The sequence below is a fragment of the Trichosurus vulpecula genome, chromosome 2 (assembly GCF_011100635.1).
Source record: "Trichosurus vulpecula isolate mTriVul1 chromosome 2, mTriVul1.pri, whole genome shotgun sequence".
Classification (NCBI taxonomy): domain Eukaryota; kingdom Metazoa; phylum Chordata; class Mammalia; order Diprotodontia; family Phalangeridae; genus Trichosurus; species Trichosurus vulpecula.
The window spans coordinates 218,096,230-218,114,965 of record NC_050574.1 but is presented as its reverse complement, the minus strand read 5'-3'; the positions used below and the strand labels follow the sequence as shown (position 1 = coordinate 218,114,965).

General features: G+C 35.7%; 1 protein-coding gene across 1 annotated transcript in view; it reads right to left on the bottom strand.

The window, feature by feature from the left end:
• LOC118835880 (sodium channel protein type 2 subunit alpha-like) overlaps positions 1-18,736 on the bottom strand; it is a 155,729-nt gene that overhangs the window by 27,049 nt on the left and 109,944 nt on the right. Inside the window, exons 18-20 of the mRNA XM_036743174.1 lie at positions 12,194-12,314; positions 9,624-9,778; positions 2,067-2,240 (exon numbers count right to left, since the gene is read on the bottom strand). Coding sequence (XP_036599069.1) covers positions 2,067-2,240; positions 9,624-9,778; positions 12,194-12,314 — 450 coding nt within the window. The remainder of the gene's footprint in view (positions 1-2,066; positions 2,241-9,623; positions 9,779-12,193; positions 12,315-18,736) is intronic.

Below are 18,736 nucleotides of genomic sequence, written 5' to 3'. Positions count from 1 at the left end.
AGAATAGACATCTATTTTATGTAACATTTCAGGTCCATTTAGGTGCACGGTCAATTAGCAGCATTTGAATGGACCAACAGGATGTCCTCTGTCCTGATAAAGATGTTGGTCTGGAAAGTTTCTGTTTGGTTGTATCATTTGTGGGGTTGTATGCAGCCAAAGAAGGCTATGTGCAATAGGATTTTGTATATTCAGTAGACTTTGTAATTCAGTCTATAGCAGAATAAAGAACAATTCAGTTAGGTTTAGCACATTTAGTCTATAGCAGAATGGGGGTATGGGTGTGGTAATCAAGTCAAACAGCACATTTCAATATTAAGGTTATATTCTCTCCATATGTGTGTTGATAATATAGGATAATATATACATATATACCAATATATGTATATACATATATATGTTTTGGGGTTTTTTTTGGTGGCTAGAGAAATAATTTCTCCAAAGATCCACAGGTTATAAGCAGAATTTAAACCCAGGTTTTTTTTAAACAAATTCATTGCCTATACCATAATACTTTGCTTTAAAAGAAAACACAACTTTATTTTCCGGGCAAATAATCATTTAAAGTTGCCTAACAAAATGGTGGGCTTGAATGAATGGAGAAGAATTATTTGACTTAGCATATGTCAATTATTGTTTGTGATAAAAGTCATCACTTGCTACTTTGAAGTACTACTTGAAGGTGCTTGAAAAGTTTGTGATCTGAAGTAGTTTAGACAGTCTCACTAAACCCTTCTTTCCACCACCTAATTGCTCTACAAGCCCTTTCTTCAGATATATATCAAAAGGAAGCCTTATCTGAAGAATTGCAATTTCTGAACTTGTTCGTTCAAGTGCCTGACATTAAGCATATCCAAAGGATCAAGAACAGCAGTGATTCTCAATTATGGAGAGCCTAACAAAAACAAACAGGCTCAAGACAAACTTTGAAAGATACTTAAATTTAATGAGTTAGATCTAAGGAGAATTTTCTAACAATGAGGCTGAAGTACTTTAATGAAGTTGAAAAATTCCCTTATCTAGGACAAAATCAGAGGTTAATGAAGATAGCACAAAGTAGCTGACTTGGAATCAATAAATTGCTTATATGACTCTAGTGTTAAAATGCTAACTCAGGGATTTGTTTATAGGATGTTTCAAACTAAGTAGGATAGAAAGAATTGGGAATAAGGGCAACTTGAATCTAGAGATAGAATATTAATGTGTATATATAATATATAACATTTACCCATTTTAATTAATTCGATATCATATAATTTATATCATATATTTATTATTATTTATTATATTCCTTATTCAGAAATAGTACAACTGAAATAAAAAGCAACATAAAACTAAAATTATAACACTATTTTCTTCCAAATTAAAGTAAAAGAAAAATATGCTCATTGCTCCAAAATACATAGAAAAATGATAAATCCAGCAACTAAAACACACATGAATCTAAACTTTAGATAACTACTTAATCAGTTATTGAGTTAAATTAGTTATCTAACTTCATTATCTTAACTATATCTTATATATTATATAACATATATAACTATATTTTAACTATAACTTAAGTTAGACATCTAACTTAAAAGCTATCTAACTTAACAAGTTAGATAACTAATTTAATAAGAGAAATAGTGTTGTTAACAGGATATAAAAGATACTTCTCTATTAATTAATAGAGCCAGATAGCAGATCCAAAAAAGGGGTATTAATATGCTGTACATAATCAAACAGCAACATCGTACATTGTGAAATCAGCCTAGTCTCTGGTGCTTTTATTTTTCCAGACAAGAAACATAGTAGTATTGTGTTAGCTACAAAAGACCTTAATAATTCTTAATGACATTTTCATATTCAGGTACCACATGTAAGCTTAGTTCCTTTCTTCCTTCAGAGATAAACTAGAGATCTGACCGGTTAAGATATGAAGCAATTTTGAATGAAATATTCACAATTATTTCAGATTATCTATATTACTGTTTCTCTCTACTACTATAATTGTTGAAAGAGTGATTGATATTTTATGAAAAATATGCAAATGGTTGCAAAATGAGAAACTTTAGAATACTTACGTCAACGATAAGAAAGTCTAGCCAGCACCATGCATTGGTAAAATACATTTGGAAACCATATGCAACCCACTTCAGAAGCATTTCCAGAATGAAAATGTATGTGAAAACCTTATCAGCATATTCCAACATGGTCTTAATTGTTTTTCGTTGTTCAATATATATGTCTTCAAAGGCCTACAAAAGAAAATTTTCTATTAATTGTTCATTGACATGAATGGTTTTAGAGTAAATTCCTCAGTGCTGGAGAAAAATATGTAAACATGTTCTTTTGAGTAGTTAAATCACATCTCCAGGAGCCTTAGACTAGATGGCTTGGTGCTTTTCCACAACTGAGTCTCACTGTATAGTTATTTTCCCATAAAAGCAGTTCAACTATTTTGACTAAATTGATGGGGTAGTTGAATACTATGTTATAGTTGACTGGTTTCCTCATTCAGTTAAGTTGCTGTCTTCAAGAAAGCATCTGTAAGTGAAACCTCATCTCAGACCACTGATCTGGAAGTTATTTCACTAAGATTGCCCCCAAAGACTATGGAGCACATCAACCATGGGACAACCAAAATAGAACCCCCTACTCTCCAAGGGACATGAACAAGCTAATCCAGGCCTGAACTAATGGCTGAAGATCCTGACCCTGAAGAGGGTGTGCAAAACTCACACAAGGAATAAAGAACTACATGGATGGTCAGTAAAATGTAAGGTCTTCGATGGCAGGGACTTTCCCATTTTTGTCATAATGGCTTGTACATAATAGTTGCTTTACAAATATTTTTGAATTAAATTTATTTTAGGATCCCAGAAACTCAGTACATTTTAACAGATAGGAAGTGACTAGTTACTGATATTGGAATTATTACCAAATCACCTGTGTGTAAACCATCCACCATTACAGCAAAGACCAAAATCAATATCAAACTAAAATAATGAATAAAACTTTGAAAAAGAAATGGCACACACATGAGGAAGTTCTAACCAGATCTATTTGAACAAACTATGGATACTAAAAATGGGAAATAGATAAAAGAATAGACACAAAATATTAACATTTCCTAAGGAAGTTTAACCAATATAAACTGATCATCATTACAAGGAAATTTAAAACAAAAACAAAAACCTAGGATCTGACCCAGCCACAGAATCTTCTTGTCAAGTAAAGAGATATGCCAGCCAAGGGCAACATCAGTTTTATTTACAAGCACTTCTAAGATCTTATGAAAATGGTAGAAGTTTGTTAGCAGTATTGTTTCATAAAATAGAGAGAATAGAAGAAAGGAAAAAGAAATTTGCAGAGAGCCTAATGAGAGAGGGAGCTAAGAAAAATCATCCTGAGGGCAGTTAATGATGAAATTGGAAAATCAGAAAAGCTCTGAAAAGCTTTTATACTACACCAAACTATTTTCTTCATCAACTATTGTGGAACCACCACCATTTAGATTAAAATCAGTCTCCAATGGACTACATGAGGGAAATGGCAGAAAGGATACTTAAGAAAACCAGGGATTACTACTGGAGGCTACACAATTTTCACTGAAGGATTAAGTCTTAAGGCATCTGAAAGAGGGAAGAATATGAAACACTTGGCGGATGTGGGAGTTTCAGACCATATTATTACCAGAAAAGGATGACCAAGAGAATAATAATAACTATCAAACCAAATTTCTACTTTCCTATCTCTATAAAATTTTAATGAGGATAAATGACACATGCTTTGAGGATATCCTGGATGAGATGTGAGATTTTCAAAAATGATATTCAACATCAGACCACATTTTTACAGTCACAAAACTGACAGAAAGATATAGAGAACATAAGGTTCCACTGTGCTCATTAACTGCAGACAAATAAAAAGCATTTAGGTAGAACAAAGCACTGCTTTAGGGGCTCCTTTCAACAAGTGTCTCTCAAGCATATGACAAAATCATATATGATCAATAATCTGATTATCGTTATCAATTACATATGCTCATCAAAGATGTCTGACACCACCTTAGAGGATGTCTTAGTTCAGAGTCCAAATGGAGTAGGGTTTTCCCTAGAGATGGTGAGGTCCTCCAAGTGGATCTCCTTTGTGGATGTTACTGTGTGCCCTTGGTTCTGGAGTATTGTGGAGCCTCTTGAATAAGAAGCATAGCCACTCAAAAGATTTTTGGTTGAACTCTCCAGAAAGGAAAGACCAAATAGATGAAGAATGCCTATTGTCTAACCTAGAATATTCAGTTGAGTGGCTAATTGGTAGAAATGGTTTATCAGTATGTGTATCTTGGGCAAATATTATGCATGGACAGTGAGCTGGCCCCAGAATTAAATAGAAGCAGGAGAGTGGGATGAATTTACACATAGGTTTTAGTGATCTAAAATCTTTCACTAAACAATAGCTTATCTTTTAAACAATGCTGTTGTTCTGGTGATGCCGTATGGAAATGAATCACGGAATTCCACAATGTCCGAATAACTAAAATTCAGTATTATCTGAAGGGCAATGGAGAGATACATTGCAGGTGTAGGTAGGCAATTAACACATGATCAACCAAGAACTATGCAAGAGAAGTGGCACAAAGGATGTTATCAGAGAAGTATGATCAGGAAAGAAAGGGATAAAACATGCACAACGCACATATCCCGCTAGTATGCATGCAATAGCAAGAGAAATAGGAGATGTCCCCGAGCACATTAAATGGGTGCCTGTGCAGGATTTATGTGAGGACATGAACATAACATATCTATCTAGGAGCTAAGACCATCACTCTTATATGGACCTGTATACCAGCCCATCAACTAGCAGTCTCCCTTCTTTTTTACAGTAACTACACTCTGGAATCTTCTGCGGCAGAAGAGAATTCTCCAGTTCTCCATAGAGGATGAGCAACATAGGATCTCAGAACTTAGAGATGGAAGAGATCATCAGCTTCAGAACCTTTACTTCACACATGAGGAAACACGAATCCAAATAGAGAACTGGTCAGAAAGTTCAGAGTGATTCTTGTTCCTCAGTTTCCCTTTATTTGTTTGTTGGTCTACTTGGTCTTTATCGTTTCCCTTTATTCTTTTGCTTGTCCTATCTGGCCTCAGCTAGCAACCGGGCTTGGGGTGTATATTAAGAAGGTATATCCTTGTGAGGAAATCCAGGAACCAAAGGGTGGTGAGGAGAAATTTGTGAGAAGAGCAGTTGAGAGAGAAACAGGTGTTTTATCATCAGAGTATATTACAGGCCACTTGGACAACAAGAAAAAAATACAGTAGATAAGGAATTTGGGAAACAGATTGGAAGCCTGGGACAGAGGCATGATATAGTTATGATGGGGAACTTCAATGATCTAAATATCTGATGCTTTATCAAAAACAGAGCAAGTAATAACTTCTTTCTTAGCCCTAGGAACAAATCCATCCTTGAAAAGGTGGTGAGAGCAATAAGTTAGGACAGAGATTCTATTCTGGATCCTATTATTATCAATAAGGAGGAATGGGTTGCTGAAGAGGAAAGATGGAAATTTTGGGAGGGAGAGTGACTACTTCCAGCTAGAGTTTGTTATAAAGGAAAGGAAAACTGGGCATAATCTGACATGCCCTCTAGATTTGGGAAGAGAAAATTTCAAAGAGTTCAGTGGAAGGTTGGGACCTCACGGATTCAATTTTTGTAGGAGAAGTTAGTCCAGGAAAAAAAGGGAAACTAAAAATGAAGTTCTGAGGATATAAAGACTAACAATTCCATGATGAGGAAAGTGTAGGGAGGAATGCCTGAAGAGACTTATATGCATACACAGAAAGCTTAACGACTTAAATTAAAAAAAAAAGTAATGGAAGACTGGTCAATGAGCCCAGTTTCTCTGTCCATGTGCAAAAAAGGGCCGATACAATTCTCCAAATGAAAGAGATAGAGTATCCTCCTTCTGGAAGAGTGATATGTAATGGAAAGGACTTAGAGAGACAGGAACACATGGCAACATTCTGCAATTGGTTCCAGTCTGCAATCCATATACTGAAGAAGAGTTTGGCTGCTGCTCCAGCACCAGAACAGGATGATGGGGCAGGAGGAAGATTCTAAATACCTTGGTTAGTCTCTCCTCTCCTCTCCTTTCCTCAGCTGACTTCTTTCTGCTATGCAGCATCTAACTAGAGAGAATGCTATACAGAGAGGTCTTGATCCCTCTCTCTATCCAAGGACAACAGGAGGCCCATGAAAAAGGCCTAGGTGTTTGTCCTTTCATTTTAGGTTAAGGGAGATTCATTTAGAATACACACATACATATACATGTATTCCAAATTAGATTATAGTAATAGGTGTGTATATGTATATGTATGCATATATGTGTATACACAGACACATACACACACAGACACACACACGTATAGAACTTTAATTCTGTGAGTTTCTAAAGATCATGAGAGTGAGTCATCTGAAAATTAAGGAGTCTGAGGGTGAAGTCCATGGCGGGTTTTGCAGCTAGCCTACCATAGAGGCCCCAAAGGGAGAGGAGCTACCTTCCCAATCTAGCCCAGTGATAGCTGAAATGAGAACTCATCAATGCTTCATTTGGATATGAACTTGGTGGGACTGGTGTTATATAAAAACTGCATTACAATTGATCCCATTCACTCCAGAGATAGAGGTAGTACAAGGGAGAGTGTACCCAGAAGTGTTAGGGGATATACATTTGTACTTCTATCCAGTCCCCTATCTTCTAAATACCTTTGAAAAAGTTAATTGATGTTAATTGGCATACCTTTGATTAAGTTAATTGATGTTAATTGGTTAATTGAAACTGAGGTGCTAGTCAATGGTGGCTAACAGTAAGGGAACAAGCCCAGAACAGGGACTCCAGCTGATGGCATTAGAGAAAGATATCCCAATCCCCATGGGTACTGCTAGAATCCTGAGCATGGTGATATAGCCAGTATCACTCTGGAAAAGTGAGGCCAGAGAGTGCTCATTTCAAATATATGCACAGAAGATAGAAACAAGGGTTGGTGATGGAAGATGACTTTTAAAGTATGAATATTATTGCAAGAATAGTGTCAGGACTGCTAAAGGCTCATGAGGAAAGCTAAGAATAACATAAAGGATGGTGATTTTGGTTTTTTGTTTTTTTAAAATTTCAGCTATAAAGGGAGGAAAAAAAGATTCAATACTTTAGAACTGTTGCTCAGACTGGATAAAATGATGATAACTGATGACAGAAAGAAGACAGATCTTATTTCTTAACAAGACTTTTTTTTCTCTACAAAGAAGTGACATTTGGGCTAGAAAATTGCTAATAAGGAATTAAAACCCAGAATAAATAAGAAAACAGTAAGAGTGCATTAGGTTTCCTTGGAGAATTCATTACATCCAACTGAGTTACATCCTCAGACACTGAGAGAACTGGAGGATGGGATTACTGAGTTACTGTTCGTGATATTAGGAAGACTGGAGAGTGGGAGAAGCACTAAAGGACAGATGGGGTGGGAGAGGGAGTAAACGTTCTGATTTTAAAAAAAGAAAAGAAAATGGAATCTGCCAACTCTTGGCTTGCGGCTAGTGAACACCTAATAAAGGAAGCATGGATCTTGAAAACCCCAAAACAGGTTGTACAGCACTAATTATTTTTTTTCTTTTTGAAAGCGTTGCTAAACTGTTAGATCAGGGTAATATTGTAGACATAGTTTACTTAGATATTAGCAAAGGATTTGACAAAGTATTGTGTGCTATTCTTGAGGGTTAGATGGGAGAGATATAGGCTTGATGATAGGATAAATTAAGTAGATTTAGAGCTAATTGATTGGCCAGGCTAGGAGAGCTAAAAGGAGCCATACAGACAATCTAGTTCATCCCTTCAGTTGAGGAAACTGAGACTCAGAAAGGTGAAGTGAATTGCCCCCAAATCACATATGTAATGAGAGGAAATAAGATTTGAACTCAGATACTGATTTGATCCTCATAAAAACCCTGGGAGGTAGGTGCCATTATTATCCCCATTTTATAGATGAGGAAACTGAAGCAAAGGGTAATGGAGTGATTTGCCCAGGGTCATGGAGCCACTAAGTGTCTGAGGTCAAATTTGAATGCAGGTCTTTCTGACCCTAGGCCTGTTCAGCTACTGAGCCACCTGTAGCTGCAGCAGGACTGAACAAGGGTTTGCCGGTACCTGGTCCTTAATGTTGAACAGAATTGGGAAGAGGGTTCTTAGTGCCTCATGGAGGCTCAACAGGAGTTATCCTCTACCTTCTTACCATCTTAAACCATCATCCCCATCTCCTCTTCCTTTTGTTGACAAAATTTTGGAAAAGATATTCTATACTCAGCTACTTCCTTCCTAGTTTTTTTTTCACCTGAGATAAAAACAGTGGAGAAGAAGGGGAAAGGATAGTAACAAGGTATAGCTGCATCAAGAGAAGGGGTGATCTTCTCGTTAACCCTTCAGAGAATGGGGGTGTAGGTGGAAAAGATCATCACAGGAACCAGTCATAGGAATTGGTAACTGTGCTATATTGTTGTATGAACTGCCAGAGGATCTCATGAGGAAAGGCAGGACAGTGTTAATTTCAAGGAAAAAGCATGCCCTGCTGGATATCAGCAACGTGGGGCAAAGCCTCATTCACCCTATACTAGTTTAGGCTCTGTCCTTACCTTTCCCTCACCCCTGATGTGCAATTAGTTGCCTGTCAGTGATGCATCGGCAATATTGCCCATGTTTGTCTCCTCTCCACTGGCAGGACAAGCATCCCAGTTTAAACTCCCACTGTCTTAACTAAGACTGTTATAATAAATACATGGCTAATCTTCCTGCTTCTAGTCTCTCCCCTCTGTACCTCACACAGCTGCCATTTTAAGCTTTCTAATGCACAGATCTGAACCATGCTACTTTCCTGTTGAAAAACTTTCAATGATTCCCTAATTAGAGGATGAAATTCAAACTCCTTAGCCTGGAATTTAAGGCCCCTCTACAATATGGCTCTAAACTTTGTTGATAGAGCTACTCCATTGGCAGTCATGCCTCTGTGATGCTTGAATTAACAGCTGTGGTCATGTAGGCAGTTAATTGCTCTGGCCATGTTCGGATGACTGATGGTAAAATAATCTAAGAACTCACTGATCTACCATATGCCTAACGATTACTTCCTATTCAACAGCAACTAAAACTTTCAAATAATTTAATTCAGGATTTGACTCATCTGACCAAGTTGCTTGACTGAATTGACAGGACAATTCAGTCAAGAAAGACAAACCAGACTATGCAGAATAAGCCCACTATGTTTACACCTTGGTGCTACTAAACAGCTTAATCCTTGACCATGGCATGGGGTAAAAACAAAAATAATTCAAATTCATGTCAACACAGCACTTCTGAGCTGAGACTTTTATCAGGGAAACATCACCTGTAAGTCTGGATATTTCTTCCTTTAAAATTTCCTCTAAACCACCCTCGTCGAAACAGTTGAGTTTATCAGCTCAATAGACTTCTCTAGCACTTCTGTTGTGTGCCTTTAGACTTCCAATACACACAATAAGGAATATTTCAGGGAGCAAATGAGTGCTCTAGGAGTTGATGCTTAGAAACTTGGTAGACTAGGTTCACTTACCAGAGCACCGCTACTTAGGAGGATCATGAAGACGATGAAGGTCTCAAACCAGTTATGTTCCACTATCTTATAGCAAGTTTTTCTCACGTTCCACCAGAGTTTTCCTCTGCCTTCTTCTATGCTGACCTGACAACACTTGAACTTCCGTACACAGCCTAGGATATGTGACAGGAAATAAAAAAGAAAGTAGAATCAAAGTAGAAAATAATTCTGAAGCTATAATCCCTACTTGAATATTTTATAGAGAAATGAGGATAAGTTAGACCTTTCCTGTAGCATTTAATTGAAATAAGTGCTACAACCATATAAAAAGTTCATATAAGGCTTAATGGTTTTCATGGATTAAAATATTACTAAATTTCCCTCAAACTCTCTTTTTTTTCTAATTTTCTTTTATCATATACCTCATAGCTATTTTTTTAACCTATATGTTCTCTATCTCCCACCACAATTAACTGAACCTCTCTCCCCATTCTTCCTCCTCAGAAAATCTTTTTTTACTACACTATATCTTGATCCCATTGATTCCAAAACTGCACTGATATTCCGAGTTTCATCTCTTCATTCCTGGTGGAACCTGAAAACCATGTAAGAAGAACAACTGAACTTGAAGAAACATTCATATTTTGCTATCATATTTTTTCAGTTGTGGTCTTGAAAATAGTTGAATGCATATGTAAATCCAACTAGAATTATAAAAGTTACATTCCATGCCAGAAGAAGAATGTAATTTATAAATGCTTTTTTAAACACAAATTCCTGTTCAAATAATATTTACAACTGACTTTAAGTTCATTGAAAGGTTAACAGCGGCTCATAGGTTCACAGGCTTTAGAATCAAAAACACAAATGTCTGAAAGTTTCTGTGAACCATCCTTAAAAATTGAATTGGTACCAACTGTTTATATTTATTTCTCTAAAGCTGATATATTAAAATCCTTTCAAGTACAGTCTGACAACAATTTTAGGTATATAGAAGTCAGGTTCCAATGCTCATGAGGATTAGGGTAGTAAGTAATCTATATTGGTTAGGAAAGATTTCAATTATGTCTTGGTACACTCTTGCTAATTTTATATAGTAAGAATGATTTCCATTGAAATGTCTATGAACTTTTTGAGATCAGAGATACAGAAATAACTTCCATTTGTGTAATATTTCATGGCTTATAAAGCACTCTCACTTACTAAACACTATTGTTGTTTTGTCATTTTATTTGGTTGTTGTAAGAAACAAATGAAATAATATATGTGAAAGCACTTTGAAAAATTAGAGGCTATGCATACTGAGATATCATTAATTTTCTGTGCATTGATTTATTGAATTTTTATATTTAAGGATTTATTATGTTTCAAGGAAAATGATGACACAAGAAATAATATCTTCCATATAAAACTACTGTATCTCATTACATTTCCATCAGCAAGTATAGTATTGGTCCAAACATAGAAAACACTCATTTCCCCTCAAATCTGTTTTTTATAATACTCAAAAATTGTTTTCAATGTAAGCTTGTGTTTTTTTCTTCTAAGAAATCTCATTTTAGGGGTATGGTCAATATTCTTGGGAAATGAATATTTAGACCAATACAATAATTCAAGTGATATTGATAAGATAATAGAATCCTGGCTTTAAAGATGGAAGGGACTTAGAGGTATCCTAGTCCAATCATCCCTCTTCCCCATTTTACAGATGAGTATTGATGCAAGCCATTAAAGGAGAAAGTGACGAATTGGATTACATATATGCATGTGTACACATGTATATATATTCTTTATACACCTATACATATTATGAAGAAGAGTACATCTTTTCATAAACTAACCAGTATTCACTCCTTTTTAATTTTTATTTTTTACAAAAAAATCTCTTAAGCAATATTATTATTGTCTGCTAGAGTATTGGAGTATATCTTCTATTAACGATGGATTAAAGTTTTTTTTTAAACTCTAGAGGTTTTATTAAAATAATTTTTACTAACAAAGTTTTAAGAATAAAGTAATTCCTAGAATTACAGATGTTGGTATTCAGAGGATATATTTCTATACCTGAAAAGATACTTATGTGCTTGTAGAAATACTTTGTGGCCCAATAATATAGTTTTGGTTTTCTATAGATAGTCCTTTGAGGTTCTTATAGTAAATGTCATAGAACTTATTTTATGTCAGAAGATGATTATTTAGTGCATCTAATAATAATTCAATTCTTTCTGACCAAAATTCCCTATGAAAGCTCTTAGAGCTGGGGGTTAATTTCATATGTATCCAAATTAATTGGCATGTTTTGCATGATGATAAAACATTAAACCACAACAAGAAAACACCATCTCTCACTTAATTACTTTTAGCATGTTTCTATTAAGATCAACTAAAAAAGGGCATCTTTAATTATTTTTTTCCCTTGCTAAAAGCTCCATAGGCAAGATATGTCTTTGATATGTCTATGACTCAGAGAACTGATTATATGTTGGGTTAGAAATGACTACAGATATTCCATTTCACGTTACTTCATCTATTTGAAATCACAATATTTTAAAATATCAGGGAAAAAGGCAAAGCTCTTCTTTCCTTACCTTCTGTGAAGCAGGCTTCTGGCTCCAGGGTTTCTTCAGGCTCCACCTCAGGCTGTTCCCCTTCTGCAGGGGCTCCCACATCCACCGTGCTTCCTTCAGATGAACTAGATGCATTTAACTTCTGCAAATCAAACCCCACAGAAAATCTTTTTAAAAAAACTGTATCATTTGCAATACTGATAAAGCATACCCCAAGTCTTCTGTATGCATTTCCGAGCTCTGAAATGTAAGGTTCACTTAAATGTCCATACGTAATGCCAATCTGCTTTAGTAGAGGTGGGGTCACAAGATTAGACACAATACAGACTGTGTCTATATGCATTGTGTCCTGCACAAATATGTTAGATTAATTTGTCTTCAGCCAATAGGGAACTATGCAATGGAGTCCTCAAGCAAGACTGCAAAATGGGTGTCTTGCTAAACTTGAGTTTCTCTGAAGTCTTGTCCATTATTAATCAGTCTGTGAATGACTTGCTTTATTCTAATATTGTGACCCAACCAATGAAAGCTGCACGGGAGTATTTTCATGTCAAATGCAGAAAATATTATATTGGATGCACATAGACAGCAGAATCTAAATTTATCCATTTCTCATTGACATGAAAACACATTGTTACCAGTTGTTCTTAAATATCTTCTACATCTCTGTAATTTCATAAAGAGCAGCAGATTATTAGCTTTATAGCAATAGCCAGTATATTGCATTCTCTTTAGCCAATGCACGTTTATGTTTCATTGTGCATTGGGGAAACTACTTGTTACTCTGGCACACATACATGTCCTATGAACACAGGAAGAAACAAGTGGATATTCTTTTTTTTAAAATGAAATTAAACATTGCCAGAAGAAAACAAAATAAGATTAAAATTGCTTTACATCTTTTATATCTTTGGTCAAGTCAAGTGGTTCTTGAGCCAAAATAAATGAAGAAGTCCAAATCTTCAACCTGGTTCCTTGAAAACCCAAACTGAGGCACCATCAAAGTTACCCAGGGACAGGTATGAGTGCCACACTAAATCAGAGTAGTTTTGATCACAGCATTCTCCGACCTGTTACAATGTTATTACCATAGAGTGTATAACATCAAGAGATAGCTGCACTGATAAGTAGCTAATTCATAAAGGGAATGATGTAAGCACATGAGTAAAATGCACCATTCACCATGTTGCACTGATATTGACAAAATGGATATTGTACTAAACACTAGAAAAGTTTCGATAATACTTGGACAGGTATTATTCCTGAGAAGATGCATAGGGTTAGACTGGTGGCATCTCAGCACAGAGTCATCTATCATATGACCAAATTATGTTTATACAGAATATTTTCTCCTCTGAAGGCCTACTCCAATACCTCATCCCAGCATGGAGTTTACCCTGGTTTTTTCTAGAAGTCTATGCCAGGAAATTGCAAGGTCTGGAAGGTCCCGTGGAAAATGAAAAGATTTTTAATACAAGCTGATGACAGATATTGTCTGTCATCTGAGAAACAGATAAAGTAAGTTCAGCATTCATCACCAGAGAGCTGATAATCAAATATCATTTTTTTTTCAACCACAGTAGTTTATAATGGCTGTTTCCCAAATACCATGCACTAATTGAAGACGTGCCCACACTGGTTGACATACACCAAAATCTACTTGGTTAAGTGATGTGATAAGAGGGATCCTGTTATTCTAAGTAAAATTGTGCAATCACATAAAAAGTTTTCCTTCTTTCACCATAAAAATATAAATCTATGAATAAGTTTTTGATTTCTGACTTTCATAATTCCAAGTTTATAACTGTAGTTTTTTAATCTTTCAATGATGAATAAATAAAAGACTATGTATACATTTTGACACAGAAGTTAAAATATTTTTATCTTGGTCAAATATTACATATTATCAGACATATAGAGTTCTAACTATACCATGTTTGTAACCATATTCCAATATATTAGTTAGGTTAACCTGTATTATTATTCTAAACATAAAACAAAGAGTCTTCATTGCAAGCACTTAGAATATTATATTTTTTCTTGAAAATATATGCTTTTTAGCAAAAGGAGAGTTATATTTCTGAGTAGCCAATGTTGAATAAAGGAGTTTGTGACAGGTTCATGGGGAAGAATGAAATAGCACACATTTATATGGTACCTTTCTTGCAAAGCACATAACAGGTTGTATGACTTGTTCAAATCACACATGTTGACTCTGAGATACTGGTAGGACCTCTGGGTGAAGCAACCTTATAGACAAATAGAGATGTTAGACTGCAGCTCAGAAGGGAGGTCAGGCTTAGGGCTATGCATTTCAGAGATTTCTAAATAAATCAAAACAGTAGTAGTCAAGGCCATGAGCCTACTTAGGTATCTCTACAGCAGAACTACCAGCTACACAGGCCCTATTGTTAAAAAGCAGTTTCAGGAAGTGAAAATTCTGGTTTTGTGGTTTAATGATAAGCCCATTACTATAATGATATCCTCCATCCCTACTTACCAGAAGATGTCCCATAATGCTGTATAAAATTACCCTCCTTAAGGAGAGTCATTCTCTCTCTGTCCTTGATGCAGAAAACCACATCCTTTCTCCTTAAAGGGGAAAGAACAGGTCTAACATAGTGTTTTGCATGTAGTTACTGCTTCTAAAGAATGTATGTGTACATTAATCCTCATATATAAACTAGGCGATCATGGTTTAACTATACAGACAGCAAAATCAGAGCAGCATGAACAAAGCATTTTGCCTAAAGTCACAGTGGATCAGTGACTAGATTTCAGGCCTTCAGTCATTCAATCTCACTTTTATTCACCCTAAGTCTGTGTAGATTGAGTATAACCTAATCCTTTATTAGCTTTCAAACCTGGAACAATTCTAAAAGGCAGAGAATCAGCCGCATCTACTTGCATGTATTAATTAAATATTACAACTTAATCATACTTGTAGACTTGCTCATCTTTATGGGGGATTCTCATGAATCTCACCGTTATTGCATCATTTGCAGTCCTTGCATCTATTTATGTAATATAGTATGTTATAAGGCACCAAGCATTTCTTAGAAAATGCAATTTACTTAAAAGAAACATGACATATGGAGGTAAATTCTGATTCCCAGAGGCTTTCATGAGGGACGGCATGGGATATGCATTTATATGATGCCTACCAAGTGCCAGGCCCCATGCTAAGTACTTTTTACAATTATTATCATTTGATACTCACAACTTTGCAAATGTGCTATTATTATCCCCATTTTACAACTGAGGAGAATGAGGTAAACAGAGGTTAAGTGACACCCAAGGTCACACAGATAGAAAGTGTCTGAGGTCAAATTTGAACTCAGGTCTTCTTGACTCTAGGCCCAGCTCTCTATTCACTGAGCCACCAGTTGCCTATGATAGTAAATGCTGTCATAATCATCACCATTTGGAAATGTGAAAATTCATTTTCTTAAAATGCGAGAAAGAAGTTAACATTTTGTATTAGATTAGATTAAAGGTTTGTTTGCACTACTTAAGTCTGGATAGCACTCACAGGAAAATGCAGAGAACAGGAAAATGCAGAGGGATTATATTCAAACTAATTTTATATAAAATATAAAGGATCTCCAGATAGTATAAAATGATCAGACAACCAATAGTGTCCATTAATGAAGAATATCAAGCATCAGCTTGCATTCATATGAGACCTAAAATTAAATCTTAAGATGGAAAAGTCACAGAGCAAATTTATTCTCACTGAAAACCTACTGTACTTTTTAATAGTCATGATCAGATGAATTGAACTAGATGGAGTTCATTCTCCTTAAATGAACTATTCAATGAATCTTAAAAGAGCTCAACGTTTTATTTTAAAACATATAAATGCTATTTCCCCACACTATTGGTGATTTACCTTTAAAAATCAACATGACAACAGTCATTGCTCAAAATGTTAAAAGTAAAAGTATAAATAGCACTTTCTCATAAATTATTTCTGCATTTTTTTTAAAGTATACTCTGTCAATAATCAAGTTAAGATCAATGAGTAAGAAATTACAATTTGTAATTCCATTTAATTTTAAAAGGAAGGAAGGTGAGTTAGGGATTTTAGATCAGCTACTTTAGCCCTCTAAGATTCTAATGCTTTGTTCTGCATGGATCCTGCTGCTATTCTGTATTTTAAAAATCTCAAGTCATTCTGAATGAAGAATCTCAGCAGCCCAGTCAACAAGAATTATGGTCTTACTCTAAAATATTTTCAGGATCAGAATGCTACATCCATAAGAGGAAGGATTCCTTCATTGGCCTTTCTTCATAAGAAAGATGTCAAATCAAAGGAATCTTTTTATGTTACAGCCTACCAACCAGACAATCTTGGTAGGCTTTATGATTTTAAAATGTGATTAGTGTAACCTTTAAAATAGAAATAGTAGGAAGTATAAATGAAAATGACATTTTTGGCAATTAGGGTTTGTCGTGAAGTGAATTAATATACAGTACTTTATGAAACATCCAAACAAATTCAATTTAATCCAAGAAAATTATTTGGAAAGGAAATTGTTTCAATGAAAAAATTCTTTTTGTCAGTTTCAAATAATGTAACAGAAATGGGTGATATGTGTGTTTGTGAGTATGGCAGCATGGTGGACAGAGAGTCAGTTTTAGAGTAAGGAAAACTTGGTTCAAGCCCCCCTTCTAAACATACTATCTATGTTACCCTGAGCAAGTTACTTAACTTCTTGGTGCTCCAGGTAAAGCCCTAAGATCGTAAACTGCAAATCATTTGCTGATAATAATCTCCTGTCATCCCATCTTTCTTTATGTTCCACTCCTCCTGCAACTGTTTTTTCACCTTCATCCAGACTTCCATTTCCTCCATCTTTCTTTAATATTTTTTCAGGCTCTGATTTCACTTTTCCCCTTCTCCAAACTCAAGCTGATAGTCATTTCACCTCTACACTGTTTTCTGTTCTTGAATTACTTGCCCCTTTCGTCTTAAATTGCTTTTTTTTCATGTCAAAGCTCAGCCCTATGTTATTTTCATTGTCTGCTTCCATTCCTCCTTACAAGCTACTGAATGGAGCTAGAGGAAGTCTCCCATTCATGTTGACTGGGCACACTATGAATTCATGATATCCAATCTCAATTGGGCTTTTACTGCAGCAGAATAGTCTTTTTTTCATTTCTAATTGATTTTCCCATGGAAAAAATTCCAAACCTCCTCTCCCCAATGAATTCCAACTGCACATCCCCACACTCCTTTCTCCTCTTTCAGCTAAGGAGACTGTCTCTTAATTTCAAAAATTGGGATCATTCATTGTGATCTTCCTCTTCTCCCACTCTCTTCATCTTAAAACCTTTGACATAATTTCCCACTCTTTCTTTCTTCTACCACTAGACAAAGAGGTAGTGCTTCTTTTTGCCATGCCTAACTCCCCCATCCTTAACCTATCAATTCCATCTGATCACATCTATGATCATGCTCCATCTCTCTTGAGTCTTTGATTTTTTCTCTATCAACTCATTCCTTCCCTAATGCCTTCATACTTGCCCAATTCTCCCCTATCCTTAAAAATCATTCCCTAGATCCTGTCTCCTCAAGCTATTATCCCATATCACTCTTCTCTCAGCCAAACTCCTTTAAACAGTTGTCTACATTTGTTGCTCCACTTGTCTTCCTTTCACTTACATCTTCACTTTTGGCAATCTGGCTTCTCACCGGATCACCCAACTGAAACTACTCTCTCCAGAGTTACCAATGATGCCAAATCTGATGGTCTTTTCTCAGTTCTAATGCTTCTTGACCTGTCTTTTATATTTGATTCTGTTGACCACTTTCCTCTTGGTTTTTAGGACACTACTTTCTCCTGGTTAGTTTTCTATCTGTTTGACAACTCCTTTTTAGTCTCTTTTGTTGGTTCATTAGACACATTATACCATCTCCTGGACTGCCTTTTCTCCTTCTGTATTCTCTCTCTCTTAATCTCATTTGTTTCTATTGGTTTAGCTCTATGCTAATGACTCCCAGATCTCTCTCTCTATATATATATAGCACCAGTCTCTTGCCTGTGCTTCAGTCTCATACCATCAGTTGAAATTGGACATTTCAAACCTGTATGTCATCTAGACATCTTAAACTCAACATGACCAAAACAGAGCTCTTTCAAATTTTTCTATTTCTACTAAAGGCACCATCTTTCCAGTCTCCCAGGTTTGTAACTTCAGCATTATCTTCAAATTTCTCACTCTCCCTCATACCACATATCCAATCAAGTTATCATATCCTAACTTTTCTACCTTCGTGATATCTCTCACATCTCTCACCCCTTATCTCAACTGACACACTTACTACCTCTCACCTAGATTATTATAACAGCCTCCTAATTGGTCTTTCCAGCTCAAGTCTCTCACCACTATAATCCTATAAACCACTACATATTAATGCCAAAGTAATTGCAAATCTGATGGTATGATTCCCTTTCTGAACCAACTCCAGCGGTTTCCCATTGCCTCCAGGATGGAATATAAACTCTTCTGGTTAACTATACAAGCACTATGCAATCTGATCTCAACCTATACTTCCAG